This window comes from Pelodiscus sinensis, chromosome 2, assembly GCF_052426305.1.
Source record: "Pelodiscus sinensis isolate ZL-2025 chromosome 2, ASM5242630v1, whole genome shotgun sequence".
Lineage (NCBI taxonomy): Eukaryota > Metazoa > Chordata > Testudines > Trionychidae > Pelodiscus > Pelodiscus sinensis.
This window is the reverse complement of record NC_143053.1, coordinates 44,536,087-44,563,231: the sequence shown is the minus strand read 5'-3', so window position 1 is coordinate 44,563,231 and position 27,145 is coordinate 44,536,087. Positions and strand designations below refer to the sequence as shown.

Here is a 27,145-nt window from a genome sequence, read left to right as displayed (position 1 = left end):
CCAAGGCAAGGAGAGAGAGCTCCCAGACTGAGAGGGACAAATTCCAACTGACATGAAGAAGGCTTGAAAAAAGTCACATCCCAAGCGATGATGTGCATCCAAACAGAAGTGCATGGTGTGATACATGCACAAAATATGGACACCCTGCAGTTACTTGCTGCACCAAAGCAGCCAAGGAGTTGATTCAAATTGAGTCAAGTACTTCTTCACACAGTGCATAGTCAACCTGTGGAACTCCTTGCCAGAGGATGTTGTGAAGACCAGGACTTTAACAGGGTTCCAAAAAGAACTAGATAAATTAATGAAGGTTAGGTCCATCAATACTTTAGCCACGATGGGTAGGAATGGTGTCCCTGTTTGTCAGAGGCTGGGAATGGGCGACAGGAGGGATCACTGGATCTGTTCACTCCCTCTGGGGCACCTGGCATTGGCCACTGTAGGAAGACATGATACTGGGCTAGATGGACTTTTGGTCTGACCTAGTGTGGCCGTTCATATGTTCTTATGAGTGCCAGGAAGAGCAGGATTCTTCAAGCAAGAATGCTTTGAGTCTGGGAGTTTAAATTTGGGTCTCTCTATTTTGGTATCTGAATACCTGACATATCACTATTGGGATAAGTAAATGCTGTTATCCATATTTGACAGATGGGAAGCTCAGACTCTCTCCTCCACATCCCTGTGCACTACATAGCTACGTCTACACTGGCATGATTTTCCGGAAATGCTTTTAACGGAAAAGTTTTCCATTAAAAGCATTTTCGGAAAAGCGCGTCTAGATTGGCAGGACGCTTTTCCGCAAAAGCACTTTTGAAATAGATTCGAAATAAGATATGCTTAGTGCAAATTGCATATTTTATTTTGATTTTAGAGTGCTGTGTAGATGTACTCTGAGATAACCATGTCCCAGTTTGCTATAAATGTTTTGTATTTTAAGACTGGGTTTGGAATTGCAGTTAAGTGAATAGAAATTCAATGGAGTTTGCAAACCGTATCTGCAATATGTCTTTGTCTATCTTTCTGTGCTGTTGCACTCTGTTCCAACTGCAGCCTTTGTGTATGGGTTGCTTTCAGTGCAAGGTAAATTGTACTACAACACTAATCTGGATATTCCACAAGATCAAATGTTCTCCATCAGCTAGTATCTCACCGGAAGAAGAGGGGTGTGGTTTTCTAGTTACATGAAAATAGAAGGCATTTCTGGATACCATGACAGTATGCATATCCTATAGAATCCATGAGGCATAGTACAACCATAACAATCAACTCTCTGATTACCTCTGTCACTGTGGTTAATGTATCACCTAGCTACATAACATAAGATTCCTGGGCATGTTGCAGTCTGACACCTTGCAGTAAGAGCCGTGGACTGGCTCTGCAGCTGGGATTGTAGGAGAGTTCCTTTACTCCTACAACTTTTTCTCTATGGCAACACCCAGGGCACAGGACAAAACTTAGATGGAGAGCATTTGAATCTTAAGAATAAATTAATCAAAATTGCAAGTCCGAGGCAAAACAGGCAATGGACAGGAATTCAAGATCTCTCATTGGGTATAACAGTCTCTATAAAGAACATAAGAATGGCCGTACTGGGTCAGACCAAAGGTCCATCTAGCCCAGTATCCTGTCTGCCGACAGTGGCTAGCACCAGGTGCCCCAGAGAGGGTGGACTGAAGACAATGACCAAGCGATTTGTCTCCTGCCATCCCTCTCCAGCCTCTGACAAACAGAGGCCAAGGACACCATTTTATCCCCTGGCTAATAGCCTTTTATGGACCTTACCTCTGTGAAATTATCTAGCTTCTCTTTAAACTCTATTATAGTCCTAGCCTTCACAGCCTCCTCTGGCAAGGAGTTCCTCAGGTTGACTACATGCTGTGTGAAGAATAACTTTCTTTTATTAGTTTTAAACCTGCTACCCATTAATTTCATTTGGTGTCCTCTAGTTCTTCTATTTAGGGAACTAATAAATAACTTTTCTTTACTGACCCTCTCCACACCACTCATGATTTTATAGACCTCTATCATATCCCCCCTCAGTCTCCTCTTTTCTAAACTGAAAAGTCCCAGTCGCTTTAACCTCTCCTCATATGGGACCCGTTCCAAACCCCTAATCATTTTAGTTGCCCTTTTCTGAACCCTTTCCAAGGCCAAAATATCTTTTTTGAGGTGAGGAGACCACATCTGTACACAAAATTCAAGATGTGGGTGTACCATAGTTTTATACAGGGGCAGTAAGATATTCTGTGTCTTATTTTCTATCCCTTTCTTAATAATTCCTAGCATCCTATTTGCCTTTTTGACCGCCGCTGCACACTGTGTGGAAGTTTTCAGAGAACTGTCCACGATAACTCCAAGATCTCTTTCCTGATTTGTCGTAGCCAAATTAGCCCCCATCATACTGTACGTATACTTGGGGTTATTTTTCCCGATGTGCATTACTTTACACTTATCCACATTATATTTCATTTGCCATTTTGTTGCCCAATCACTCAGTTTGGTGAGATCTTCTTGGAGTCCCTCACAGTCTGCTTGTGTCTTGACTACCCTAAGCAGTTTGGTATCATCTGCAAATTTTACCACCTCACTGCTTACCCCTTTCTCCAGATCATTTATGAATAAGTTGAACTGGATTGGTCCTAGGACTGACCCTTGGGGACACCACTAGTTACTCCTCTCCATTCTGAAAATTTACCATTTATTCCTACCCTTTGTTTCCTGTCTTTTAACCAGTTCTCAATCCAAGAAAGGACCTTCCCTCTTATCCCATGGCAATGTAATTTACACAAGAGCCTTTAGTGAGGGACCTTGTCAAAGGCTTTCTGAAAATCTAAGTATACTATATCTACTGGATCCCCCTTGTCCTCATGTTTGTTAACCCCTTCAAAGAACTCTAATAGATTAGTAAGACAGGATTTCCCTTTACAGGAACCATGTTGACTTTTGTCCAACAAATTATGTTCTTCTACATGCTTCACAATTTTATTCTTTACTATTGTTTCGACTAATTTGCCCGGTACTGAAGTTAGACTTACCGGTCTGTAGTTGCCCGGATCGCCTCTAGAGCCCTTTTTAAATATTGGTGTCATGTTGGCTACCTTCCAGTCATTAGCTACGGTAGCCGATTTAAAGGATAGGTTACAAACCACAGATAATAGCTCAGCAATTTCCCATTTGAGTTCTTTTAGAACCCTTGGATGAATGCCATCCGGTCCCGGAGATTTGTTAACATTAAGTTTTTCTATTTGTTCCAAAACCTCCTCTAATGACACTTCAATCTGGGACAGTTCCTCAGATTCATCACCCACAAAGGACGGTGCAGATTTGGGAATCTCCCCAACGTCCTCAGCCATGAAGACTGAAGCAAAGAAATCATTTAGTTTCTCCGCAATGGATTTATCATCCTTGATTGCTCCTTTTATAGCTCGATCATCTAGGGGAACCACAGGTTTTTTAGCAGGCTTCCTGCTTCTAATGTACTTAAAAACATTTTGTTATTTCTTTTTGAGTTTTTGGCTAGCTGTCCCTCAAAATCTTTTTTTGCTTTTCTTATTACATTTTTACACATTACATTGATTTGACAGTGTTTATGTTCCTTTCTATTTATCCCACTAGGATTGGACTTCCAATTCTTAAAACATACCTTTTTGTCCCTCACTGCTTCTTTTACATGATGATTAAGCCACGGTGACTCTTTTTTAGGTTTCTTGCTATGTTTTTTAATTTGGGGTATACATTTAAGTTGGGCCTCTATAATGGTGCCTTTAAAAAGTTTCCATGCAGCTTGTAGGGATTTGGCTCTAGTTACTGTGCCTTTTAATTTCTTTTTAACTAACCTCCTCATTTTTGTGTAATTCCCCTTTTTGAAATTAAATGCCAGGGTGCTGAACTGCTTAGGTGTTCTTCCCACCAAAGGAATGTTGAATGTTATTATATTATGGTCACTATTCCCAAGCGGTCCTGTAACAGTTATTTCCTGGACCTGATCCTGCGCTCCACTCAGGACTAAATCGAGAATTGCCTCTCCACTTGTGGGTTCCTGCACCAGCTGCTCCAAGAAGCAGTCATTTAAGCCATTGAGAAATTTTATCTCCGCTTCTCTTCCTGAGGTGACATGTAACCAGTCAATATGGGGGTAATTAAAATCCCCCATTAAAATCCGCAAATCAAAGTGAAGATTCTTCCAGAAAGGTTCGTTTCAGGTCTAACCTCACCAGTAAGAATCCATGGTCACAGAACAGAAAGGGTTTATTTGAAAAATGTGGGAAGTCTTATCACGCCCCCTATGGGAAATGTAGCCTCTCTGATAAACAGAATTATTCCTGGGTCCCAGCAGCTTCACTTCACAGTAATGAAAATCAGTTGTAGGGACTACAAAATATAGAGGGTGGAAAATATAGAGTTGCTGTTAAAATATGTGTTCTGGCTTGCTAAGAGGAGACATACAAATGGAGTTTTCTACTCACACCCATTTTAGGCCTTACTAAATAAGTATTTGGTGAATAGTTGCCAAGAAGTTAACAATGTTTACATTCCTCCTCTTCTATTAGGAGAAACCTAGGACTCTGACCAAATGTGAGCCCATAGCATTTGAGAAGTGTGGGTCTTTGAGACACTCTACACTAAAGGCTGGATAATTTGTTTCTCCTCTTTCCTTGTAGGACCTAGGAGACATGGACTGGGACCCCATTGTACTTAGGCACCATTCAAACACAAAGTCAAAAGATGGTTAGTCCCTGCTCTGAACAGTTTTCAAGCAGAATAAACCAGACAGGGTGGGAAAGAGAGCGAACACACAAGCAAAGTGAATGATACGATGGTGGCAAATGCCCATCATGCTAGTTCCAAGATTTTTTTTTGTGGGCTCAGGCAAAAGGGAAGGGAGAAGGAACATTGAACGGAAGGCGGACAAGGAGGTCAAGAAAAGGGAGAAAAAGGTGAGGTGTAGGGAAAGAGACTGTGAGAGAAGGAGAAGGCGGGGGCAAACAGCCAATCAGAACAGGGCAGAGAAATTATAGACAAGTCTGTATACATTTCTCCTAATGTCCAGAGGTGCCTGCTTTGGCTGCTTCTGCTCTTTCAGGCCAGCTAGAGTCTCTGGCTGGATCCTCTTTGCAGCTTTCTTCCAAGCCAGCATAGCAGCATGGGAGGAGGACACCCACCAAGGCTTTTAAGGCAGTTCTGTAACTGAAGGTCCAAACGGCACTGCTTTGTTGTATTTTTTTAAAGTAATGGCTATTTTACGGGCCAAATGTAGCCATAGGGAGCTCTAAAAGCTAATCCCCCAGAGTGCACTCTGCAACAGTGAAACTGGATTAGTCAGAGGGCAGGTCCACCTTTGGGCTGCTAGCATTTTCACCTCTGCCTTGCTTCTGATTAATGCTGTATGGGAGAGGGGTGGGTGCAGCTTTACACCAGGGACTGTGTATAGCAGGCACAAGAGGGAATTGCTGCATGATTAGATTTTTCTGACTTTCCTGGTGTTTCAGCACCATCTACTTTTGACTCTACTGCCTTCTCAAAGGCATAAATTAGAGTTTTGGACCAGTGGCAGAGTTCCTGTTACTGTATATGAGATGCTTAGCAATGAATGTGACTGTGATGTTGTTAGTCTCACAGCAGGTCTGCTCTGTGTAGCTGTTTTTAATTCTTCTTGCCTTGCTTAGCAATGAATGCATTTGCGAAATATCAAGTAAGCTTCTTGAACAAGTATCAAATTGAGTTTTTACATACCATGTCACTTAATTTTACAGCTATTACTGCACAGTTTAGAGAACTCTTTTCTGTAGTTTACCAGAGTAGACACTATCCATGTGATCCTATTCACAGAGAGCAATCAACTGTAATGTACCTAACAAAACCACTGGATGTCACTGTTGGTTCATGGACTGTTGTAGCTTTGTGGGTCCCAGGATATTTAGAGACAAGATGGGTTAGGTAATATTCCTTACTGGACCAACTTCTATTGGTGAGAGAGATAGGCTTCCAAGCTTACACAGCACTCTTCTTTGGGGCATGAAGGAGACAACCCAATAAAGAGCTCTTTTTCAGTTTGATAGTGTGTCTCTCTTGCCAGCAGAAGTTGTCCTAATGAAAGAGACTACCTCACCCTCCCTTGTTTAAACAAAAGACAGGACTACCCAACCTTGTCACTGTTGCTTCACACAATTATTTAAAAAATACAACATAATTCACTGAGGAATGTAGAAATCTTGTTTAGAGGTGAACTTAAGCCATATAATCACATCAAGACCTGAACTTTTCCATAGTCTGGATGGTTGGATCTAGGGTTTTGGTGTGGACCCCTCTACAGGTTTCATAAGGTTTTCTCTTGTGATAATACTGACTGACGGATAGCAAATGTACTATCAGCGTCAGATATGTCAGATACTGAAGTATTGTATGGTGAAGGGACTCATATTTTTCAGTGTAACCTTTGCTTTTGGTGGCTTGGGATATAATTAATTTTAGATTATGCTGGGGTCAAATTTAACAATGTATAATATTTTGATCCAGAGGGTTTTTTCAAGATACATGTTATTAAAAATAGGTTTAATTTATTTTCTTAGATTTGAACAAATAAACAAATATGCTCATTTTGAAACTAGTGGGTTATATATGCTTTCAGAAGATAGATGTACATACAAGAAAGAGAAGACCATGTACTATTTTTGATAGCAGCTATGAACATGTGTAAATAGTTGGAACTTGTTTGTTTAGTTCAATGTTTAGTTCAATATAGTACATGTGATCTATAACATTTTTTCCTGAATTAATTTAAGTTCATTCGGTAAATGTTTAATAATTTTAAAAGACCTCATGTTGTCAGAGCTTTTTGCTGTTCTGCTTTTGAGCATTCTGTTGTAAGCATGCCATTAGGTTGTGTAGTATTCTGTCATATGCTTCATACTGTAATACTGGGCCTGTGCAAACTATTTGGCTTGATCTGGAAAAGTCTCAGAGGATTAGCCATGTTAGTCTGGATCTGCAAAAACAATGAGGAATCCTGTGGCACCTTAGGGCATGCCTATACTAGGAAATTATTTTGAAATAATAACTTCTGAAATATCTATTTCAAAATAAGTTTATTCCCCAAGGAAAGCAGGAGTTATTTCAAAATAACCAGCCCCTTATTTCGGAATAACGGGCTTGGTAGTGTGAATGCTCCACATATTATTTAAAAAAAAGGAGCGTTATTTCACAGTAACTCCTTACTATAGACCAGGGCTTAGAGACTAATAGAATACTCTTTGATCTAGAAGAGTATTTGATCAGCCTTGGCTTGATTTGTCGTCTATTCTCTTAACTGCCTGTGGTTGTTTAAACTTATTTTGTGTCTGCAAACTAGCCTTCAAAGTTTTTTTTTTTTGAATTCTTTACCTTCATTCGTGAATATTGGTGCCACTGTTTGGTGAATGTGGAGCGCAAAATTTCTTCCTGGGAAAAGTTACAATGGGCAAGTCATGTTACTTTCTAGCATGTGACTCTTCATGCCTCTGGTACTAATAAATCTATAATCTCCATACACAGCTGTGTGACTAACCATCAACATATGCCAAACTGTTGACCTTGAATTTTCCTATGAGTTTGCACCCACATTCTACCATGGGTGAATCAAGTGGATTCAAACCCAAATTGTTTCAAAGGACTGCAAAACTGTTTTGAAAAACAAGAGCTTTTTACACAGGCTGATCACTTGAAAGAGGGGCCGTCCAGTGCATAAAATGACCAAAAATGCTTTTTTGTATGGAACACTATGTTACAATAGTATCAGCAGCTTGATTTAAGTCTACAAAAGCAAAGGCACTCAAATAAAAGCCTGCCATTTTGTCCTTCAGTGACCCTAAGAAGTGCATCTCATATACCTATGGACTGTCTTGGGAAAGGCAGAAACCTCACAACTCTGGTTCTTATACTTTAGAAGGTACAGTATGAAAGAAATGTGTGACTTGAGACTGAATAACTAATGGTAGCCTTTTAACATAATTTTGTTTTTGTTTTCTGGTATGTATTTAAGTTAGAACATTATTATATATGATATTATGGTTTTGGAGGAGTTTCAAAAGGCTCCTTATTTATTTGTGATCCAAATATTTCTGCAGTGATTTTTGCTAAATGGCATCTCTAAGTTTTAAATATAGATTTATTTAATCTAAATATCCAGATTCCAGCTCTATAATAGGGCTGACCAGAAAACTTTTTTTTTTTTGGCTGATTTTTATTTTATATGTCAATGACACTGAGGATATGTCTACGCTACAGAGTTTTTTCGGAAAAACTACCATTTTTCCAGAAAAACTTCAGTTACATCCACACTGCAATCACGTTCTTCCGAAAGGAACTCAAAAGAACAGAGGGTTTTTTACGACATTGGTAATCCTCATTCTATGAGGAAGAAGCCTTTTTCCAAAAGAGCTCTTTCGGAAAAGGGCATGTGTAGATGGGGAAGAGGGAGTTCTTTCAAAAGAAGAGGAAAGAGGAAAAAGCACAGGTGCCCTGGTGGCCACTCCATCCATAGTAATCACAGCTGAAATGTGAGATAATGTCCATTCAGCGTGGATGCTATCTTTCGAAAAAGCAGATTGCTTTTTCGATGTGCTTTTGCAGTGTGGATGCTCTCTTTCGGCGGAAGTTTTTCTGGGAGATTTCTTCTGGAAAAGCTTCTTCTGAAAGAAGTCTGTGGTGTAGACATAGCCTGAGATTTTTCCAAATGCAAGGGAGATCTACATTGTCCCTATGATATGTGATAGATCTAGGTTTGAGTCCATACTACAAAACAGACATATGGGGGATTTGAACTTAGGTGTCTCGCCTTTCAGTCTAATTACCAGACTACTGGATATTCTTGGAGGGGAAAAAGGGTGTCAGTTTCTTCTCAGAAATTGAAACCTTTGTGACAGAATTTTCATTATTCTTATTGCCTCTAATAAATACTTTCATGTACCTAGGGTAACTAACAGGGACAGCATGGTTAGGATCAATCCTTATGTAATTCTTTCTCTACTTCTGAAATACAAATCCCTGCAATAAAATCCAGTTTCTGTTAAAATTCTACATTTGCACTGGAACTCAGAATTCTTGTCATACTAATCTATTTTCCCTCTCCTTGACCGTGGGCGTTCTGTCATCCTTGAGCCATCTTTGTTTATTTTCCGGAATTCATTTAAATGTGTGTCTATTGCTGACTAGACACACACATAAACCCTGTTCCATGTTATTGATGATGGACAAAAGTCTCTTCTATGGATAATCATCCAAAAGATCAGACACACACCCAAACTAGCCAAATCTACTGGGTCTGAAAACATGAGACTGGAAAATCTTTAAAAAAAAAAAAAAAAAAAAGGATTTTTCAAAATGTTTCAGCACTTTGATGTCAAATGGTTAAGGAGCGAGAAGTGTGATCTTGATTTAAATTGGTTCTTCCACTAGAGAGAGTTTATGTGACTGTTTCAAAAAACCCTTGGGCACTGATGTGTTGCAATTATTTCTACATTTAGATATGCATTCAGATTTCAATGTGTGTGCATAGATATATTTCTCACGCACAAACAGTAGGGATTTTTTTTTTTTTTGGGGTTTTTTTGCTCAGCTATTGTTAAACTTAGACATACATGTTGAATCTGACATCAAGAATAAGCGAACCACTGAACAACTGGGAATAGGAGGATTTCTGTCTACTTTTTACCTTGTGTAAATAGGGCTAGGTTGTGAATCTCTGATCTGATATTTTAGATGAGTTAGTGAATGTGAAGACCTCAATCCCACCAGTCTTTGGCTATGTCTAGACTGCCCCCTCTTGTGCAAAAAAATTGCAAATGAGGCATAGCATGGAATATCACCATAATGTGCATAATTAATGAGGCTTTTGTGCAAGAGAGGCTCTTCCTGAAAAAAAGAGGAAGAATGGCTCTTGCACAAGACGGATGTTTTGCGCACAAAGTAGCCATGTGGACTGCTACTTTTTTACGCAAAAGCCTCTTGCGCAAAACCAGAGCCTAATTATGCAAATGAGGCATGGTAATATTCCATGCCTCATTTGCATAATTTTTTGTGCAAGAGGGGCAGTCTAGACATAGCCTTTGAGTGTTGCGAGCAGGAAGCACAAAGTGGTTGTGCTCCAGTGCAACTGTGAGTAGATGCTATGTGTGTGTCCAAGAAAGGTTAATCAGAAAATGTCCACTGCGCTGAGCAGAAATAACATTCATTTCCCTTTGCTCACTAATTCCTGTCCTCAGAAAATATACAAAATAAAAAAGGGTCAGGGCAGAGAATAGGCATGTCTGGATGAGTTTTAACAATGATTTTTGCATACAAATGAAGAATTAATTAAACTCTGTCTTTCCTGATCTCACCCTTCCTACTGGCAATAACGTTGAGGCTGTCCAGCATTTTAAGCTCATTAGTACAGAGTTCTTGCTGTCTGCTGTGCCCATTATATTCCCCATATGCTTTTAAATGAAAAATACTCATGTGGACCATTGTAAGATGAAGTCCAAAGTTTGAAAATCTTTTATTTTTTTTAATTTTTTTTATGTGAAGCAGCAGAGGTTTGAGCTTTTGTATATGTATAATTTTACAGCTGACCCTTAAGTGCCCTAGGCTTGTAATTGCTGGTAATATTTTGGTCATGGTACATATCAACACTGTGATAAAAAGCATATCATATAACAACAAATGACATTAAATTAGGCTGCAATTCAAATAAAAACATCCTGTAATACAAAATCTGAACTTCTGTACCCTCTGGTGGTGTAACACAGTCCTTAACAGTGGCAAAAATTAAACACATGACCAACAGAAACAGTGTGAATGTGTGGAATAAATAAGCAAGTATTGTAGTTTTATTTAGAAGATGAATGTGGCAACATTTGGACCTAGTCATGCAAACACTTAAGTATATGCTTAATTTTATGCATGGGAATAATACAGTCTCATCAAGATCATGCTTAAATATTTTTAAGACCTGGGTTTTGGATTCCGGTCTGTAGTTCAGTATTGCCAAGAATATCAAGTGTTCAAAAAGCCCCACAGTAACATGAGACTGATTTAAAAGTAAGGAGGTTTTACAAGATTATAAAATCTGAGTTCCTTTTTTTGCCTTTTGCTTGTTTAAATCTTTAATGATCACTTATTAAAGATTTTCTCCATAGCTATGAGTCCTATTTTTGTTTTAAATTAAGATGGAAATCTTCCCATTATAACATGACTCAAGTAGCTAGTGATTTAAGAAAACACCAAATGCTGCAAGACTTGCAATGAAATCACAAGAGTTGGCAATATTGAATTTTGTACACCTTTGTGTGAGAGCACTGTCTAAATGAAAACTGAAACAGTGGGCCTCATTGTGTATACTCAGAGCTGACTGTTGCTTAATATAGTGCATCTCTGGTTTGCACTACTTTAATACAGACTGTATTTTTTAAGTGGAAATGCTATTATTTTCCTGCTCCAGTGGAGCCGCTGTAATGCACCATGAAACTTATATCACCCCCTTGCTCATCACTGTGGTACCTGTACAGTTGTAATAAGGGATATGAATTTATTGAAAGATAAGAAGGTATTTTATGTACTGTCTCTGTAGAAAGTATATTTGTCAAATAAACTGCCAAGAGCAGCAACAGAAGATAACAGAATGAATAGTTGTAAAAGGGAGCTGTAGACACAAATATGATTGTCATTGTGCAGCTGGAGCTGATTGTTTGCAAGTCTTCCACAGTGCAGCCTATCACCAGTTTAATCTGACCCTTCCGTTTATTTGTAAGAATTGTGTATTTCTTTTCAGCATTAGTTTACAGTGACCAGTAGCTTAATGCTTAACCTTCTCTCTCTGAACGATTGCTTTGATTAAGGTATGGTATCATGTAGCAGCAAACGTAAGACATGAATCCTGAAAAACTCACATAACTTGTTTGGTAACTTAAAGAGTAGTTAGTGCTTAATACATGGTGAATACATGCCTCTGAAATCAGAGAGAAGAGTTTTGTGTTCAGTTCCCTCATGAGAGAGCATAAAGCTTGTTTTTTGTGGTTGTCACGGAGAGACTTGCCTGGCTGGATGCTTCCTGGTTGTATTAGCATAATCCAACCCACACTGAACATACGCCCAGCACTACCTCATTTTACCACTGGCCTGAAGCCAAAAACACAAGCACTACAGTGAATATAAGGGAGAAAATTACAGAGAAGAAAATAAACTAACCTAAGAGTAGACCAAATTTCTAAACAGAAAAGAAAATGTATTACTTAATATGACTAGTTTTCCCCTTTCAGATAGCTATTTACATGGTTAAAAGCAAACATACTTATCAAGTATATAGAATATAATAAGAGAACAGCTGCAGAATCTAAGTGCTTCTGTTCATCTCTTTCTCTAGCTTTGAAACTGAAAACTCTCAGAAGACGATCTGGAGACTGGAATTGAACAGGGTAATTCTGCATTGGTAATTTGTTAAGGAGAAACTTTGGAGGAGGTAAAGCATGGCAGGGGCAAAAAGCAAAAAGAAAAGTGCAGTGTGGAGGAAGATCCATGCTCTTCGCTGTGAAGATATCAAATTGTGGTGTTTAAGAAGGCTGCCTATTTTGAAGTGGGCACCTAGCTACAATTTGAAGGAAAACTTGATTCCTGATACAATCTCTGGTATGATGCTGGCAATTCAACAGGTGCCTCAAGGTATAGTAATATATCTGATTTTTCACATTTTAAATAACTTACGTGAGACAACTGTCATATTTCAGTAGAGTTTTTATTTCTTGCTTCCCAATGTTAGGATGAATGGTGGGGTTAAAAGAAACTAGAAAAAATTGTATATTTTAATTAGACCTAATATAATGGGATGTGTAGGAGAGAGGTTTTTAGACCCCCTCACTTTTTATACAGTGAACATCTTCCCTTGTTTCTCACTAAGGTCTGTGAATAAAGGTTTAATGTTATTATGTACCTGTCACTTTAGACAGTAACACAAAACATATTGCAGTGTATGAGAGAGCAATGACACAGGGATGAATGCTGTTGTAACTTGCCATCACTTCCCACTTTCAAATCAGAAACACAGAGCTACAAAATAAACTTTGTTTCTTAAGAGATGTTGTTTTGTTTTCGAAATAAGCATCAGTATTACACAATTACCTGCAGGAGCCTGGAGAACTGCAGTAAACAAGTAACAAAATATTCTATACATAAAAAAGGCTCTCTGCCATAGCTGTTATCTACTGACAGGATCCTGTGTGCATGGAGAGCTTATTCATTTCAGCGTACATGTTGGTTTAATGAGATGTACTGTATCACATTACCTATTGCATCTCCCTTTCTAGCACTAATATAAACTAGGGGTGGAGCTGGTGTCTATTTTGGCAGCCCTAGGTAAGTAACAGCACTCTGGATGTATCTAGTGATTGTTTCAGGTGAAAAATACAAATTAATGAATGATTCCAGAGAAATGAAGTCTTCTATCTGTTTAACATCATTGTTAAAAGCCATGTTAGTTTCTTTCCTGCCCAAAATGGACTCTGAATCTACTTCTGTGATGCAAATTATAGATGTTTCTATTTCTTTACGGTTTCTCAGAATGACTAGCCTTAACTATCATTCATGCTATTCAATTATAAGCACTTCTTTAATTGAATTATTCTGTAGCTGGAAGCAACTGGTTTGTGTAAGTATTTGTGCTTTTAGGGTAATTAGGAACATCTGCATTGGCATGATTTAACTTTGAGAACCTTAATACTGTAATGTACTGTAAGTTATCTAATTTCACTGGTATAGGCTTATACAATTGTAAATAAAATGCTGCTAATAACAATATGTTACATTACAATACAAATTAGGGAAAATTATACATTGCTCTTAGTTTTATCCACCAATATCTTAAGTACTGTAAAGCTGGTTCCCAAAGGTTATTTGTTTTACAAAAAAAAAAAACTTTAAAAAGCTCAGGTGGTACTGGAAAAAATGGCGCATTCCAGATTATTCTGTCTCGTGTGTTATGTAATCTAGAAAGAATGTGATACAACTTTAAATTAAGTTTGTTGTTGCTTAAAACCAACAAACAAAAAACCTTCAAACTCTATCCTCCCCAAACCAAACAACCCACAGAATCTGAGAATGAATTATCTTTCTGTTTTGAAATGGTCCATTTTGCTTGAAGCTTGTTTAGAAGTGTAAGAGTGCGTGTGTGCAATATGTTTTCAGATTGTTTGCATGCACTGTTCCCACATTGCATCTCTCATCTGGTACTGAAGCCATATTTTAATGTTAATCAGAGATTAGGAATACAGAAAAAAATAAGAACCAATCGGGTTTGTTGCATAGCATGAAGAAGAGAATATAAATCTTGTAAACTTTCTATGTCTGGGGTTCTTTCCCTATAATACAAGAACAAAGAGTTATTTGGTGAAAATGAAAGCAGTAAATTTAAAATGGTTAAAAGCAATTAAATTAATAAACAACTGATTAGTGACAGGTGGAACTCACTGCCACAGGATATTAAGGCTAAAAGCCCAGTGTGATTAAAAAAAAGAGCTATTTATACAGATATTGAGGTCATCCTGCAGTTTTTAAGGACTAGAAGCCATCAAGTTACAGGGCATAACTCAACCACTAGTTTGGTGATGGTTAAGAAAGAACTTCCTCTACCAATTGTATTTTCCATAATTGTTTACAATGGGAATTCTTGCACCTTCCTTGGAATCATCGGGTATGGCCATGTTCAGAGACAGGATACCAGACTAGAAGGAGGACTATTCTCGTCCGGTTTGACTGTTCCTGACTTCCTATGTCTGAACAAAATGTTGGGCCACATGGTCATTCTTTGGGTCACTCTTTGTTGGAGTAGAAGCATAAGAAAGGAAATCATTGCCCTTGCATCATGTATTACAGCTCAAACCACAAAAATAATGCTCTTAGTTATTCTTCCTGAAGTATTTTGAAACCATTTGGACAGAGCTGTAATTCAGTAGCAATTTTTGCTATTGCTGTTGTCTGCTTTATATAACTTAAAGCAAGTAGAGAGATGGAACAACAATAAACAGCTGCAGATAATGTATTTTGTGTGCTCTGGAGGCCATTGTGAAGACAGTAAAATTCCCATCTCCAAGAAGTCTAGAAGCAAAAAGACATTCCTCCTCAAAACAAAAATGACAACGAAAAATCCAGCTAATCTTCTGCAGAGCAGTCGTCTTTTGTGTCCTCGGTATATTTGTCGCTTTTTACTTAAGTAGGATTTTAAAAGCTTACAACCAAAATTTTAAATTAACCAATGATTTTTGAGTTTCTCATTTTCTCATTTTTTGGGTGCCCAACTGAACCTCCTTATTAGATGGCTGATATTTAGAGGTCAAGTACCCTGTGCACTTTCCAAAGATCAGGCTTCAATAAAATGTGTAGAGTTGAGCATTTGAAATGTGAGGCACAGGACTTATAAGTCACTTCAGAAAACTGTAGATCTAAAATTTTCTTGTAGACAATATTCTACGCACTGTGTGTATTTGTATAGGGAATTGGAGGGGTGACATCCAGAACTTAGAAAGAAATTTACGCAAAGTGTTTTCCATCTTAATATTTGGTTTTGTTCACTTTTTCATACTTTGGGGAAGAGATGAGTTTTAGGAGCAACGTTAATTCAGTGGGAACTAGATTGGCAAACTGGGATAGGGAGAGTGTTCCGTGTGTAGAGGTGACATTGAAAAAGGCACTAATAATGTACTGAGGGCTTGTTTCAATGGCTTCATGTCACCTGTTCTCTTGTTCCCTCTGGTAGATGGGGTTCATAAAAGGCAGAGCAAGATCATATGTTCTGGTAGTTCTGGCCCTGTGGAATAGTTCCTAGGATACTGTTACAGCTAGTGTAGGTTCATGCAGCACTGAGGTGATATACAGCCACCTTTGCCTCCTTGCTGCATCTCAGCCCAGATGAGGATTGAGCTCAAAGTGTCTTAAAATTAACCCTCCCTCCCCGAAACTCAAGCTTTTGTGTGCCCTTCCATACAGCAGTAGAAGTGAATCCAGCAATAAGTCACTAGAAATCTCCCTGCTTGACTCTCACTGTAACAAAGAGAGCAGCAACATCCTGGGCTAGTTGTGGCCTTTTTGTAAAGTAGAGAATGTAACAGTATTCTGTCCTCAGCATCTCAAGAATGGGGCATGAGATCAGCGTGTGAAAGATGTGGGTGGAGTCCTGTGATGATTCTGACGATGACATTTTGATGCTTGGTTTTCTGAAATCAGGTACTGATTGAAAAATGTACCCAGAATGTAGGCCACACCAGCAAGAAGAAACTTCTTATCGGAGATTTGGAGGCCTAGAGAAAGGCTTCTCTTCTTCTATATCCTGTCTGGGCAAATCAATGTGTTCTTGGCCTTGCTTAGGTTCAGATTCATTCTCAGATTTTCCTGATACAAGTGCAACAACAACAAATATCACCTTTATTGTCAAAGGAGATAAAGATGTGATTGGCTGTCTCATGGTGTTACCCCATCTGCACTCTCTTTCAAAGGTCTCCAGTACGCACCATATAGAACTGGAGATCATCATAATCAACACCTATCCTTAAGGGAATGTATAATTTCTGCAAAGAATTCATCATCTAAGCTTGTTTCTTCAAGTTCTGTTGAAATTAGTTCAATATTCCCAGTCATGCTCAACCAGCCTTCCAGCCAACATAGGCAGTGAGTTATATGGACCCGTGATGCTCATGTTCCACCAGAATTCAGGAACATAGGCTCAGCTCCACCAATGTTTGGGCTTATATTTTGAGAGTCATGCCATCCATACGATGGACCAGCGCAACTGCCCAATGCGTCAGGAGGACATAAGGTCTAGGGCAGCCTTAAGAGTGTCCAGGGGGCCTGACACTGGCAGCTGTGAGTGACATGCCCCATCCTGCCCTGCTCCACCCCACAGAGCCAGCTGCCAGTGTCACTTGGGGGAGGAGCTGGAAGCCAGAAAGAGGTGTAGGGGTAAGGGTTTGGGGGAAGGGATGGAATGGGGGCAGGGCAGGGGTAGAGGAGAGTTGGGGAAAATAGGGGTGAAGCAGGGTTGGAAAGCAGCAGGGAAGAGATGGGGGTTTGAGGGAAGAGGTGAAGTTGGGGTGGGGCCAAGCAAAGTGGGGAAGGAAGGGGCCAGATTGCTCGCTGCTGAAGGATGAGGGATCTGTATAGGACGGAGGGTGTGGGAGCATGCTGGAGGTTGGGAGTCTTGAAGAGGAGTGCCAGGGATGGAGCACCACAGCCAGAGCTGCACAACCAATGCAGAGCTCCACAGCCACCTGGCTGCACAGCTGGGACCGGAGCTATGCGGCCGGGTTGGAGGGACAGGACTGGAGCTCCACGGCCTGGGCCAGAGCTCCCTGGCTGCCACTGAGGCTGGGGCTGAAGTTCCTTGTCTTCAGGAGCCAGAACACAACCAGGGACGGGGCCAGAGCTCCCTGGCTGGGGCCTGAGGTCCATGGCCACAGCCAGGCTAGAGCTCCCCAGCCGCTGGGACCAGGGAGCTCCGCTGGGGCCAGAACTCCCCACCACGTTGTCTGACCTCCCTCCCCCCCCCCGGGCTCCTGACAGAGTCGCCGGTGCCATTTATACTCTGCTGCCACACCTCCCTCTTCCTGGGCTCTGTGGTCCAGAAACATCTGTGGTCCATGGTGGACCATGGATGTTTCCGGACCAGGGAGTCCTGGTTATGGGAGATACAACCTATACACTTATTTTATTTAAACCATTGTGTGTTTGGATTGAACTGCTTGGAAACCTCCATTTGAGATAACTGTGCTTACCATTTTCTATTAGTGAAATAAGGACTCTCTGAGTTTGTTTTTTCTAGAAGGAAAGAGCTAGACAGTTACATGACATCCATTTCTGGGGACTAGTGTAGGACTGGAAATTTGTTGGTGTCACACTATAATGTAATTTGGGAGTGGCTGGTTAGAAGCACGCCTGTGATTCAGTTGGGAGTGATTTTGCCTGCTAGAAATTGTTTGTGAACAAGGCAAGAGTAGCTGTTCCTGCAGTAAAGCAGTGTAAAAAGCACTGATTCCAGGTTGGAAAACTGAGTGGACACAGCTGTTTGGCAGTCCAGATTGTACCCTCGGGAATGTCACAGTGTTAGCCAAGAAACACATGTAAGTGGGATGCCACTGAATAAGTTAATTTTGCAGAGAGAATGGGAAATATGCTCTAAGCGCAGTTTTGTCCTGCCCATGATGCATCAGTCATCAGCAGTGGCCTAATTCTTTGTCCTCTTGTTAAATCCAGGAGAGATGATCAAAGTCATGATTCTTGCTGAGCCTTCTGGTACTACTCTTATGATCAACAAAAAATTAATAAAATAAAAAAAATAAAGCTTCAGAAGAGTGAGATTGGACTCTCATTTATAGTAATGATTTTTTTTGTTTTTATTTTTTACTTTTCTTGGGGATATTGGCATACCTCCTTAAACATGGTGATAGCGGGGCTGTGTCCAGACTACATCCCTTTTCTCAAAAAAGGGATGTAAATTACACACTTTGAAATTGCAAATGAAGCTGGGATTTAAATTTCTCATGCTTCATTTGTGTAATGGCAGCCACATTTTTTTTGGAAATGGGGCTTTTCGATAGAAAAATGGCAGTTTAGATGGGGCTCTTTCAAAAATAAAACCCTTTTTCAGAAGATCCTGTGCACCTCAAAAATGAGGTGTACAGGATCTTTTGAAAAAGGGTTTTATTTTTGAAAGAGCCCCGTCTAAACTGCCGCTTTTCTATCCAAGCCCCATTTTGAAAAAAAAAAAATGCAGCCGTCATTATGCAAAAGAAGTGCGGGAATTTAAATCCTGGCTTTACTTGCAATTTCGAAGTGTCTAATTTAGAAAAAAGGGATGTAGTCTAGACACAGCCTGAGAGAGTTCCAATGTTCTTCATCTCAAAACCACATAGGATAACCAATAACTCCTAATATTTCTAAACTCAAAAGTTTAAAGTTTAGCAAATGTCTGTTAATATGCATGGCTTACAGCAGTGTTTTGAACGAGCTCCTGTTTTTGGTAAAATTCTGATCAGACTCAGGCCTGAGCTCTTCCCATTTTCATTCTGATTATGGATCATGATATGTAGAGTGGCCAAATAAGATAATAGAGTCCAATCTTGGATGACCATGTAGAAATGCAGCTGAGGTTCACCACCTTCTTTCTCAGACAAATTAGACCTTTCAGGTGCACCTCTGTTCAGCAATAAAACAAATCAACAAAACAAAACCGTGGCAATGAGTCTCACAGCACAGGCCTATTGACTCATGTTGCAGGGCAAAATATTGCAGTGCAGATGTTTGGGCTTGGGCTAGAGCCTAATTATGGGGTTTTGTACCGTGAGTTCCATCCTGAGCCTGAAAGTCTACACTGCAGTTTTAAGCACCAAAACTTTAATTCCGTGAGCCTAAGTCAGCTGATTCAGGCCAGCTGTGGCCAGGCTGTGTGTCTTTTATTGCAGTGAAGATGTACCTAAGTCTTGCTCCTGGGGTTCTGATAACCATAATCTCCTGCTGGCACCCCTTATATCTTGAAGCACTTCTGCTTAAGCGTGCGCAGGTCGGACCCCTTCCTACTATCTACTTACTAATACTTTGTACTTTCCATCTGAGGATATCAAAGCTAATAACTGGCAAATTCAGTGATTTTTATAACTGTCAAAGAGAAAAAAATACAACAGAAGATTAATAGAAAACCTGCAATGTCTTATCTCTGACTGCAGTCTTTGTCTGCCAAGATCATGACATTTGACAGGATTTATAAGAAATATCATTTGTTTTGAGAATGGGTTTGTCCACGTGGTACACTGTTTAAATATGCAGGCACTTAAAAGATGGGTAAATCACTTGTATAGCAGCATGTAGGTGCAATATTTAGAGGACATTCATTTACAAATATTTGTGGGTAGGGGAACATTCCCTGTTACAGTGACAGCAGAAGGATAGATTTTCATGTGCAAATTTACATGCAGTATTATACACTTGTTGATTTTTCTGTGACCTTCTGTGACCATGGAAGGTTGCAGATCAGCTACTTATGCCCAGTTAAAGCATTCATTATAAACTTGTTGACTCTTCTGTGACCTTCTGAGGGCATGGAAGGTTGCAGATCAGCGGTTGTGCCCAGTTAAAGCATTCATACCAAACTGAAAAAGGCTCCTGAGGCATAGTTATCTCCCCTCTTGTATGTGTGCGTGCTGGAAAGTGCAGAATATGCGACTGAAGCCTGATTTAAATCAGTCTCTCCATCCCTGTCAGCTCTCTACTCGATTCTTCAGAGCCAATAGTGACTTACTGTGACTGGTTCTTTTTTTTATTTTTATTTTTTAAATTAAAGTTAATTCAGCCTAGAGCTGGATTTATTGCTGAACAAATAAAATCCCTCACACTGACTGCCATTAAAAAGGAGCTGTACCTGGTTTCATGCATTCCTGCACTCATGCCCAAGATTTTGGAGGCAGGGTGCCAGCATTAGTTTTTTCAGACCTCTGATGCAGGACCCCCAGCAGTGTTGTTTCAAAGGGAGATCCGTTGCCTAGGTTTTGCAGGCTCTTTCCTTAAGCCTTGACATAAATGTACTCATAATGATTCACTTGATTTAATCAGGTGAAATCATTGTGTTTCAGCATGTGAGAATGGGGTGAGGGGAAGGCTTGTTTTACAGATTCATAGTTACATTATGTGCAGATTATGATAAATAAGCTTCCTTGGAAGCAGAGCTAGAGAAGGCTCCTAGAGAAGAGTATTGTAGCATCCATGCAATTTGCAGCCCACATCAGTACATTCTTATGGAAGAAAATCGCTCACATCTTACGAGTAATGATCTGAGCCCAGAGTTATGAACTGTAACACGGTTATCTATCTATCTAATCTATCTAATCTATCTATCTAATCTATCTAATCTCAGAGATTCCTCTTCTCAGTGGAAGCCCTGGGGTGTAAAATTCTGAATTCTAGAAAACTAACAAAATATTCAGAGACTTCATGTCAGAGATTGCTCTTGACATTCAGGCCCCCTCTTGTGGTGACAGGGCAACTTTGCCTCAGTTTCCTTCCTTCTTTAGTGGACTTGTTGCTGTTTAGTCTGTTTGGGCTCTTTGTTATGATCTCAGCCATTCAGCTGAGTAACTGGTAGTTTTCTCTCCTCTCAATGGCTTTTGGGCCAATATGTCAGGAGGCCAGTTGCTCTAGGTAAAGGGCTTACAGTCCCTGGCTGCTTTGAGTGTGGCTCACTTGCTCAGGGTTTATCAAAACCTTCTTACTAGGTTTGGAAGGGGAGCCCAGGTTCACCAACTCCTGTGGATTCCAGGCTAGGGACCCTGTATGAAGAAATTGGGACCAATCTTTCCCAACCCCTTCCTGCATCCCTGTCTTGCTTGCTACCATACCTCTCTTGTAGGCTGTTCTTCAGAGTCTCATCCTGTGGTCCTATTCTCCAGACATACAGGTTCCTGGATGGGCTTTTCACCAATCTGTAGCTGACGGCTCCTGCTCTCAGAAGCTCTTCAGCCTTTCTGGCAGCCATACCCTGCCCTTTGCCCTGCAGCCTTTTTATCTCTACTGCTGTTGTAAGGCCACCAAATGGCCCTAGCTGAGAAGGCAGTGAATTTCCCTATTAATGTTTTCATGACTGTGACTAGGTTTGGTCATTATGTCCCAGGACCTCCTTCTCTGACTTCTTTAACTTTGACAATGGGGTCAAAAAAATTGTTAAAAATTTGAATGTCCAGAACGGCCTCACCTACCAGCTATGTCCGTCTGAAACACCTATCTTCCAAAAGAACATCAGAAAATGTCATGCGGCTGGTTCATCACTCTGTTCAGTAACCATGAATAGGTTAGTAACAGAGCTGGTTGGAAAATTCCATGGAAAAATTAAACAGATAAAGATGGAAACACATTTTTTTTCACATTTCCCCTTCCCCATTTTTAATTAGCTCCATATCAAAAACAAAGGGAGAGGTAATTTTAGATGGAATGGATCATGATGCATAAAGACTTGTGTTATTGCAAGAGGGACACAGATGGGAGAACATACAGCAACAACTTTTTTACTGCTTTCCCTAGTGAAAAGGGCACTCCCTAAAGTTCTTGTTTCACATGATGCTGTTTTTGCTAATACCAGTTACAAGCACACTTGACTAATTTTCATCTGAAATACAGGATTGACATGGACCAGAAACTCTTGCAAAATCTAATATGAATAGAAATGCTTGCCATTTTTTTATTTCAATGAAAATCATTGAATGTTGGGAATCAAAAATTTTCCTGTAATGTTTGGAACTCAAACATTAATGTAGGTTTGTGGTAAGACAGGAAAACAGAGTAAAATAGGCCAGACATGATACACTCTAAACGGATCAAGCCAACTTTTACTTTCTTATGTGCAGCAAAAGGCAAATATCAGTCATAACTGATTCTGATCAATCATAAATTACATTTTAAATACTTTTAAAAACATCTAAGGTGATGAGTATTGAAAAGTAAACTTTTTAAAGAATCTGATTATTAAATGGGTTTTGTTCCTTTAAATTATTGTATAAACTAATTTTGATCTTCTGTTCCAATTTATAAATTTTAATTAACTTACATTCACCTCCTTTGAGATTTATAACAAACAATAGATTGCCACAGAGTGGGCATTGTGACTTAGTTACAATAGAAAAATATTACCATTGTTGTCATAACAATCCATGGTCACATATTCTAGAACCAGAGTCAACAGTTAACTCTGTCAGTATCCAGACCAAAATCCATACTTTGTGCTTTCAAGTCACAGGCTTGTATGCTCATTGCTCAGTGGTATAAAGAAGCAGCCCTGTTGATGGGAGCAAGACAAATGTTGACGAAAAAATGAAGACAGTAGAAAAATAGTGCATATTCAGAATTGTTCTCCAGCATGGCCTAGATCAGCCCAAACCTAATGATCTTCCTGGGATACTGCAAAAGCCATTGATTTGGTAGGATTCATTTTGGGAAGGAGGAAGCTATGATTTAGGCTGAGAAGGATTGTCTGGAGTTTTTCCATTTTTATTTGGACCATTTGAGGTAAATTGTTATATAAAGTTGCTAGCTGGGATAGTTAATTTGCTTGCATATTAGTCATAGTTCTGCTGGGTGAATATCGTACTTCTAATTATTGCTCGGAGCTTTTCTATGTATTATTTTTCATGTTAATATCTAACTACATATTTTTTTTGGCTTCATAGCCTTAATTTACATGAAAATGCTATATCCAGAATTTAATGATAATCCTTTGTTTCCAGCCATGCTATAAGAGGAAGGAGTTTTTAAAGTTAAAATTGAGAGGCTTGTATTTGGAGGGAAATTCACCTTAGTGCAGAAAAGCCACATTGACCTTATTTCCTCTTGAGCCTGGTTTTAGGGCTTAAGTACAGTTTGAGAGATGTAGAGGGCTTTGTATTTCTCCTTAGCACTGGGGCGAATTTCATCCTAATGATGAAATGTTATAAAATCATAGGGTTACGAGGGACAGAAAGTGTCAAAGATGTAGGATTTGTTGTGGCTACTCATCCAAGAGAAAGGACTATCCAGCTTCCTTTGGAAAAGCTCCACTGAAGGAGTTTCCACAACCTCCCTAGGCAGTCTGTTCCCTTGTCCTACTGTTCTTACGGTATGGAAGTTTTTCCTGGGATTTAATCTAAATCTGCTGGGCTGCAGTTTGAACCCATTGTCCTTTGTGGCAAGAGAGGATAACTTCTTCGTCTTTTTTATGGCAACCTATCAAAGTATTGGAAGGCCACAGTCATGTTCTCTTGATCTCCTTTTTCCAAGCTTTGTTTATGTTGATGTAAATATTTTATTGCGAGGGCCCATTTTCAAATGATAACATTTAAAGCATGTGTCATTTTGTTGGTCACGTGTACTCAGGCATTTCACATGTCTAAGGGCCAAATTCTGTCACTGGATATGTACGTGCAATTCTCATTTCTTTCAGGACTAATTGTATGTTGCCATATTGAAGAGTGGACTTATTAGTGCTTATCTGTGTGCCCCTAATATGGGATTTGGACATCTCATTAGGGCCTCCGGATTCAAACAAAGGAACAATGTTTGAAATAAAAAAGGACAATCTTTGTGCTCATCAGGTTCCCATCAAGGAAGTTTTCTGTGTGGATTATGAGATGTTTCCAAAAGTCACAGGATTAATTGTGACCTGAGATACTGATTTCTTTGTTTCTAGGTTAATATTTTTATCTTGTATACCATGATGCCAAAGATATGACATAGTATTTCCATCTTGATACTCATGTGTTCAGAGGCATATATCTGCATATGGGAAGTTAACTGTAATTCTGACTAATGTCACCCTAATTTGCTTCTTATGGGACACTGCATTACTGTCATGGTTATTATTTCAAACTAGCAGTCAGTAATACTTCTCAAGTCAGCAGATTAAGATGCAGGACTCAGCAGCTTTTCTTGTTTACACCCAGATTCATTATGCTATGGCCATCTGCGTTTGCCATCTACCTGCAGTGGTGCCACACACCTTGGTCTGATCAATCATAAATTACATTTTAAATACTTTTAAAAGCATCTAAGGTGATGAGTATTGAAAAGTAAACTTTTTAAAGAATCTGATTATTAAATGGGTATTGTTCCTTTAAATTGGTCAATGTAGTGTACCACGTGATGTCTGTCCCGCAGCACAGTGATAGCCAGTGAGCTCCATTTTAAAAGAAACTGTGGCACATAATGCTATCTCCTGATAGTGAGTTAACTAAAGCAAGTCACCACAGTATTTATATATTGTATCTGAACCTATTGTTCGTTCTTTGTTTACTTTGGGATAGCCATTCTTTCTTGAAAACCACATTTCCACTGCCAGTGGGGTTCTCCTTCTTAAATGTAAGGAGGATATGGAGTCTCCATTCATTATTACTTTTCAACGTGAAGAAGTGCAGTAGAATAGTATGTTTACCATCTGCTTCCTGCGTTTTGTCTACTTTTTAACTCAATTAATATATTGTAACAAAGTTGAACCTGAAAAAATAAAACCAGTGAATGAAATCAAAGTACCCTCTACTCTATTTGTTAATAAAATGCTTTAAACTTTAGTAATACTTTACATCTGATGATTTCATGCTTAAGAAGGATTTATTAAGTTTTATGAAACCCCTCTAATGATACCTATTGCATTGGTGAATAAACTGAAATATGCAGTTTGTCTGAAACCATACGAAATCAGTGGCAGAGCCACGAGTAGAATCCAGGATTCCTGTGTCCTGGTGACCTGTCCTAACCACTGGCTCATTGTTTTCTAGGTAACATAGGACAGGGAAGGGCTCAGCCTTTTTTTTTTTCCTCAGAGGCCCCACTTGATATGCTATAAAAGCTCCAGGGCCCAGCAGGAGTATGGGGAATCTCAGGGCAGGGGCCTTTGACTTCTATATGGAAGGACAGGAGAAAGTGGGGCTCAAGTCACTTCTGCGTGGCAGGGTCTAGGGAGGGAGTGCCACAGCCTCCCCTTGACTCACTTCAGCAGGCCATCTAGCCTGTGTGAGTTGTGAGTCAACCAAAATTATACCTTAAAGGTGGGGGCTAAGCTCAGAGGCTACGTCTACATTGGCATGTTTTTGTGCAAAAGCAATCGCTTTTGTGCAAAAACATGCTGCCTGTCTACACTGACGTTCTAATGTATGAAATCAGTGCTTCTTGCACAAATACTCTGACGCTCCCGCTCAGCGCAACTGTTCTTGCGCAAGAGGCCAGTGTAGACAGGCAGCCAAGACATTTTGCGCAAAAGCAGGCTAAACGGAAAAAAGCCCTAGTGGCCGCTTGGATGCTCTGTACCTGCAGGCAGCTCCGGACTTTCTGGTAACCTGAGCCCCCTTAAAGGCAGACGCAGCTTGCAGAGGCCATGAGGCAGAAGCAGCATTGCCACCCAGCTCTGCTGCACAGCTCTACTCCCTGCAACAGCCACCAGACCACCCACGATGGCCACTCCAGAGAGAAAACAACCTGCATCCCCAGCACAGGAGGCCCCAAGGGGCACAAAGTGATGCCCCCCTTCTTGGTCCGCAAGGGAGCTCGAGGCCCTCCTGGGCCAATGACACCCGCTCCCGTTGGCACAACGTGGACATTTTCCGCCGCATGGCCCAGACACTCTCTGACCAGAATCATCCAGCCCGGACCCTGAAACAGGTCTGGGCTAAGGTCAAAGAGCTGTGCCTGGGCTATGTCCGGGCCAGTGAGGGCCAGGGGGCAGGAGCCGACACCTGCCCAACTACCAGTGGCTCCATGCCATCCTGGGCCAGGCACCACCACCTGCAGGTGCCCCCCCGTCACCAGGCCCAGTGCGGTGGAGGAGGAAGCACAGCTGCCCAGTGGGTCAGAGTACAAGGCGGACCAGGGGAGCACCGGGACCCTCCAGGCGGAGGCCCTCTCCGGCAGCCCCGACGTCTCCCATGCGTCCTCAGAGGCCAGGGAAGGATCCACTGGTGAGTGTTGCACTTTGCACTCACAAGGGTGGGAGGGAGTCAGGCGCCTGGAGGGCGATGGGGAGAGAGTGTCACTCAGGCTGTGTGAGCTGCACTCTGTGTAGCATTAGCAGTAAGCAGCATGTACAACCACGTGAAGCCTGGTGACCGAGCAGCATGTGGCTGCTGCAGGGAGCTCCAGGGCACGCCTGGGACAGTGCTGCTCACACACATCCGGCGGGACCAGAGGGGAAGGGTGGATGCCGGCTGGAACCAGCCAGGGCCCACACCTCCTCAAGGGTATAGCACGCAGAACGGCACACTGTCCCATGCCTGGCTGTGAGGCACAGCCAGCTGCTCCTGGGTAAACCGCAGCGTCACAGCCCTGTGAGCGTGGCCCCCACTGAGCCCCTCGCCTGCTCCTGGTGCCCCCGAGGGAAGTCCCTGGGCAACGTGTGTGAGGGCTAGAGGGAGGGGGAGGGGGAAAGCGCTTGGGCCGGCCCTAGGGCCACCTGAGTTTTGCTGCAAGGATGGTACACTCCCCAGTCACTCTCCTGGTTCTGTCCAGGAGACATCCCACATGATGGGGATCTGAGAGCCCAGACCACGTTTGCCATATGTGCTCCCAGGCACTGTGTGGGGATTCATCTTGCTCCCTGTCAAACACCATTGATTAGCCCAAAGCCTCACAGCCCAAAGCCCACTAACAGGGA

The 27,145-nt window shown here is 40.8% G+C and overlaps 1 protein-coding gene across 3 annotated transcripts in view; it reads left to right on the top strand.

Annotated features, from left to right (window-relative positions):
• The window catches only part of SLC26A7 (solute carrier family 26 member 7), a 161,127-nt gene that overhangs the window by 22,185 nt on the left and 111,797 nt on the right, over positions 1–27,145 (top strand). Inside the window, exons 2-3 of one of the 3 annotated variants that reach the window (XM_075920401.2) lie at positions 7,836–7,921; positions 12,374–12,669. In XM_075920401.2, coding sequence (XP_075776516.2) covers positions 12,477–12,669 — 193 coding nt within the window. In that variant the 5' untranslated portion in view covers positions 7,836–7,921; positions 12,374–12,476. Of the gene's footprint in view, positions 1–7,835; positions 7,922–12,373; positions 12,670–22,613; positions 23,038–27,145 lie in introns of those variants that run through there. The other 2 variants (XM_075920402.2, XM_075920404.2) reach the window with 2 other exon arrangements.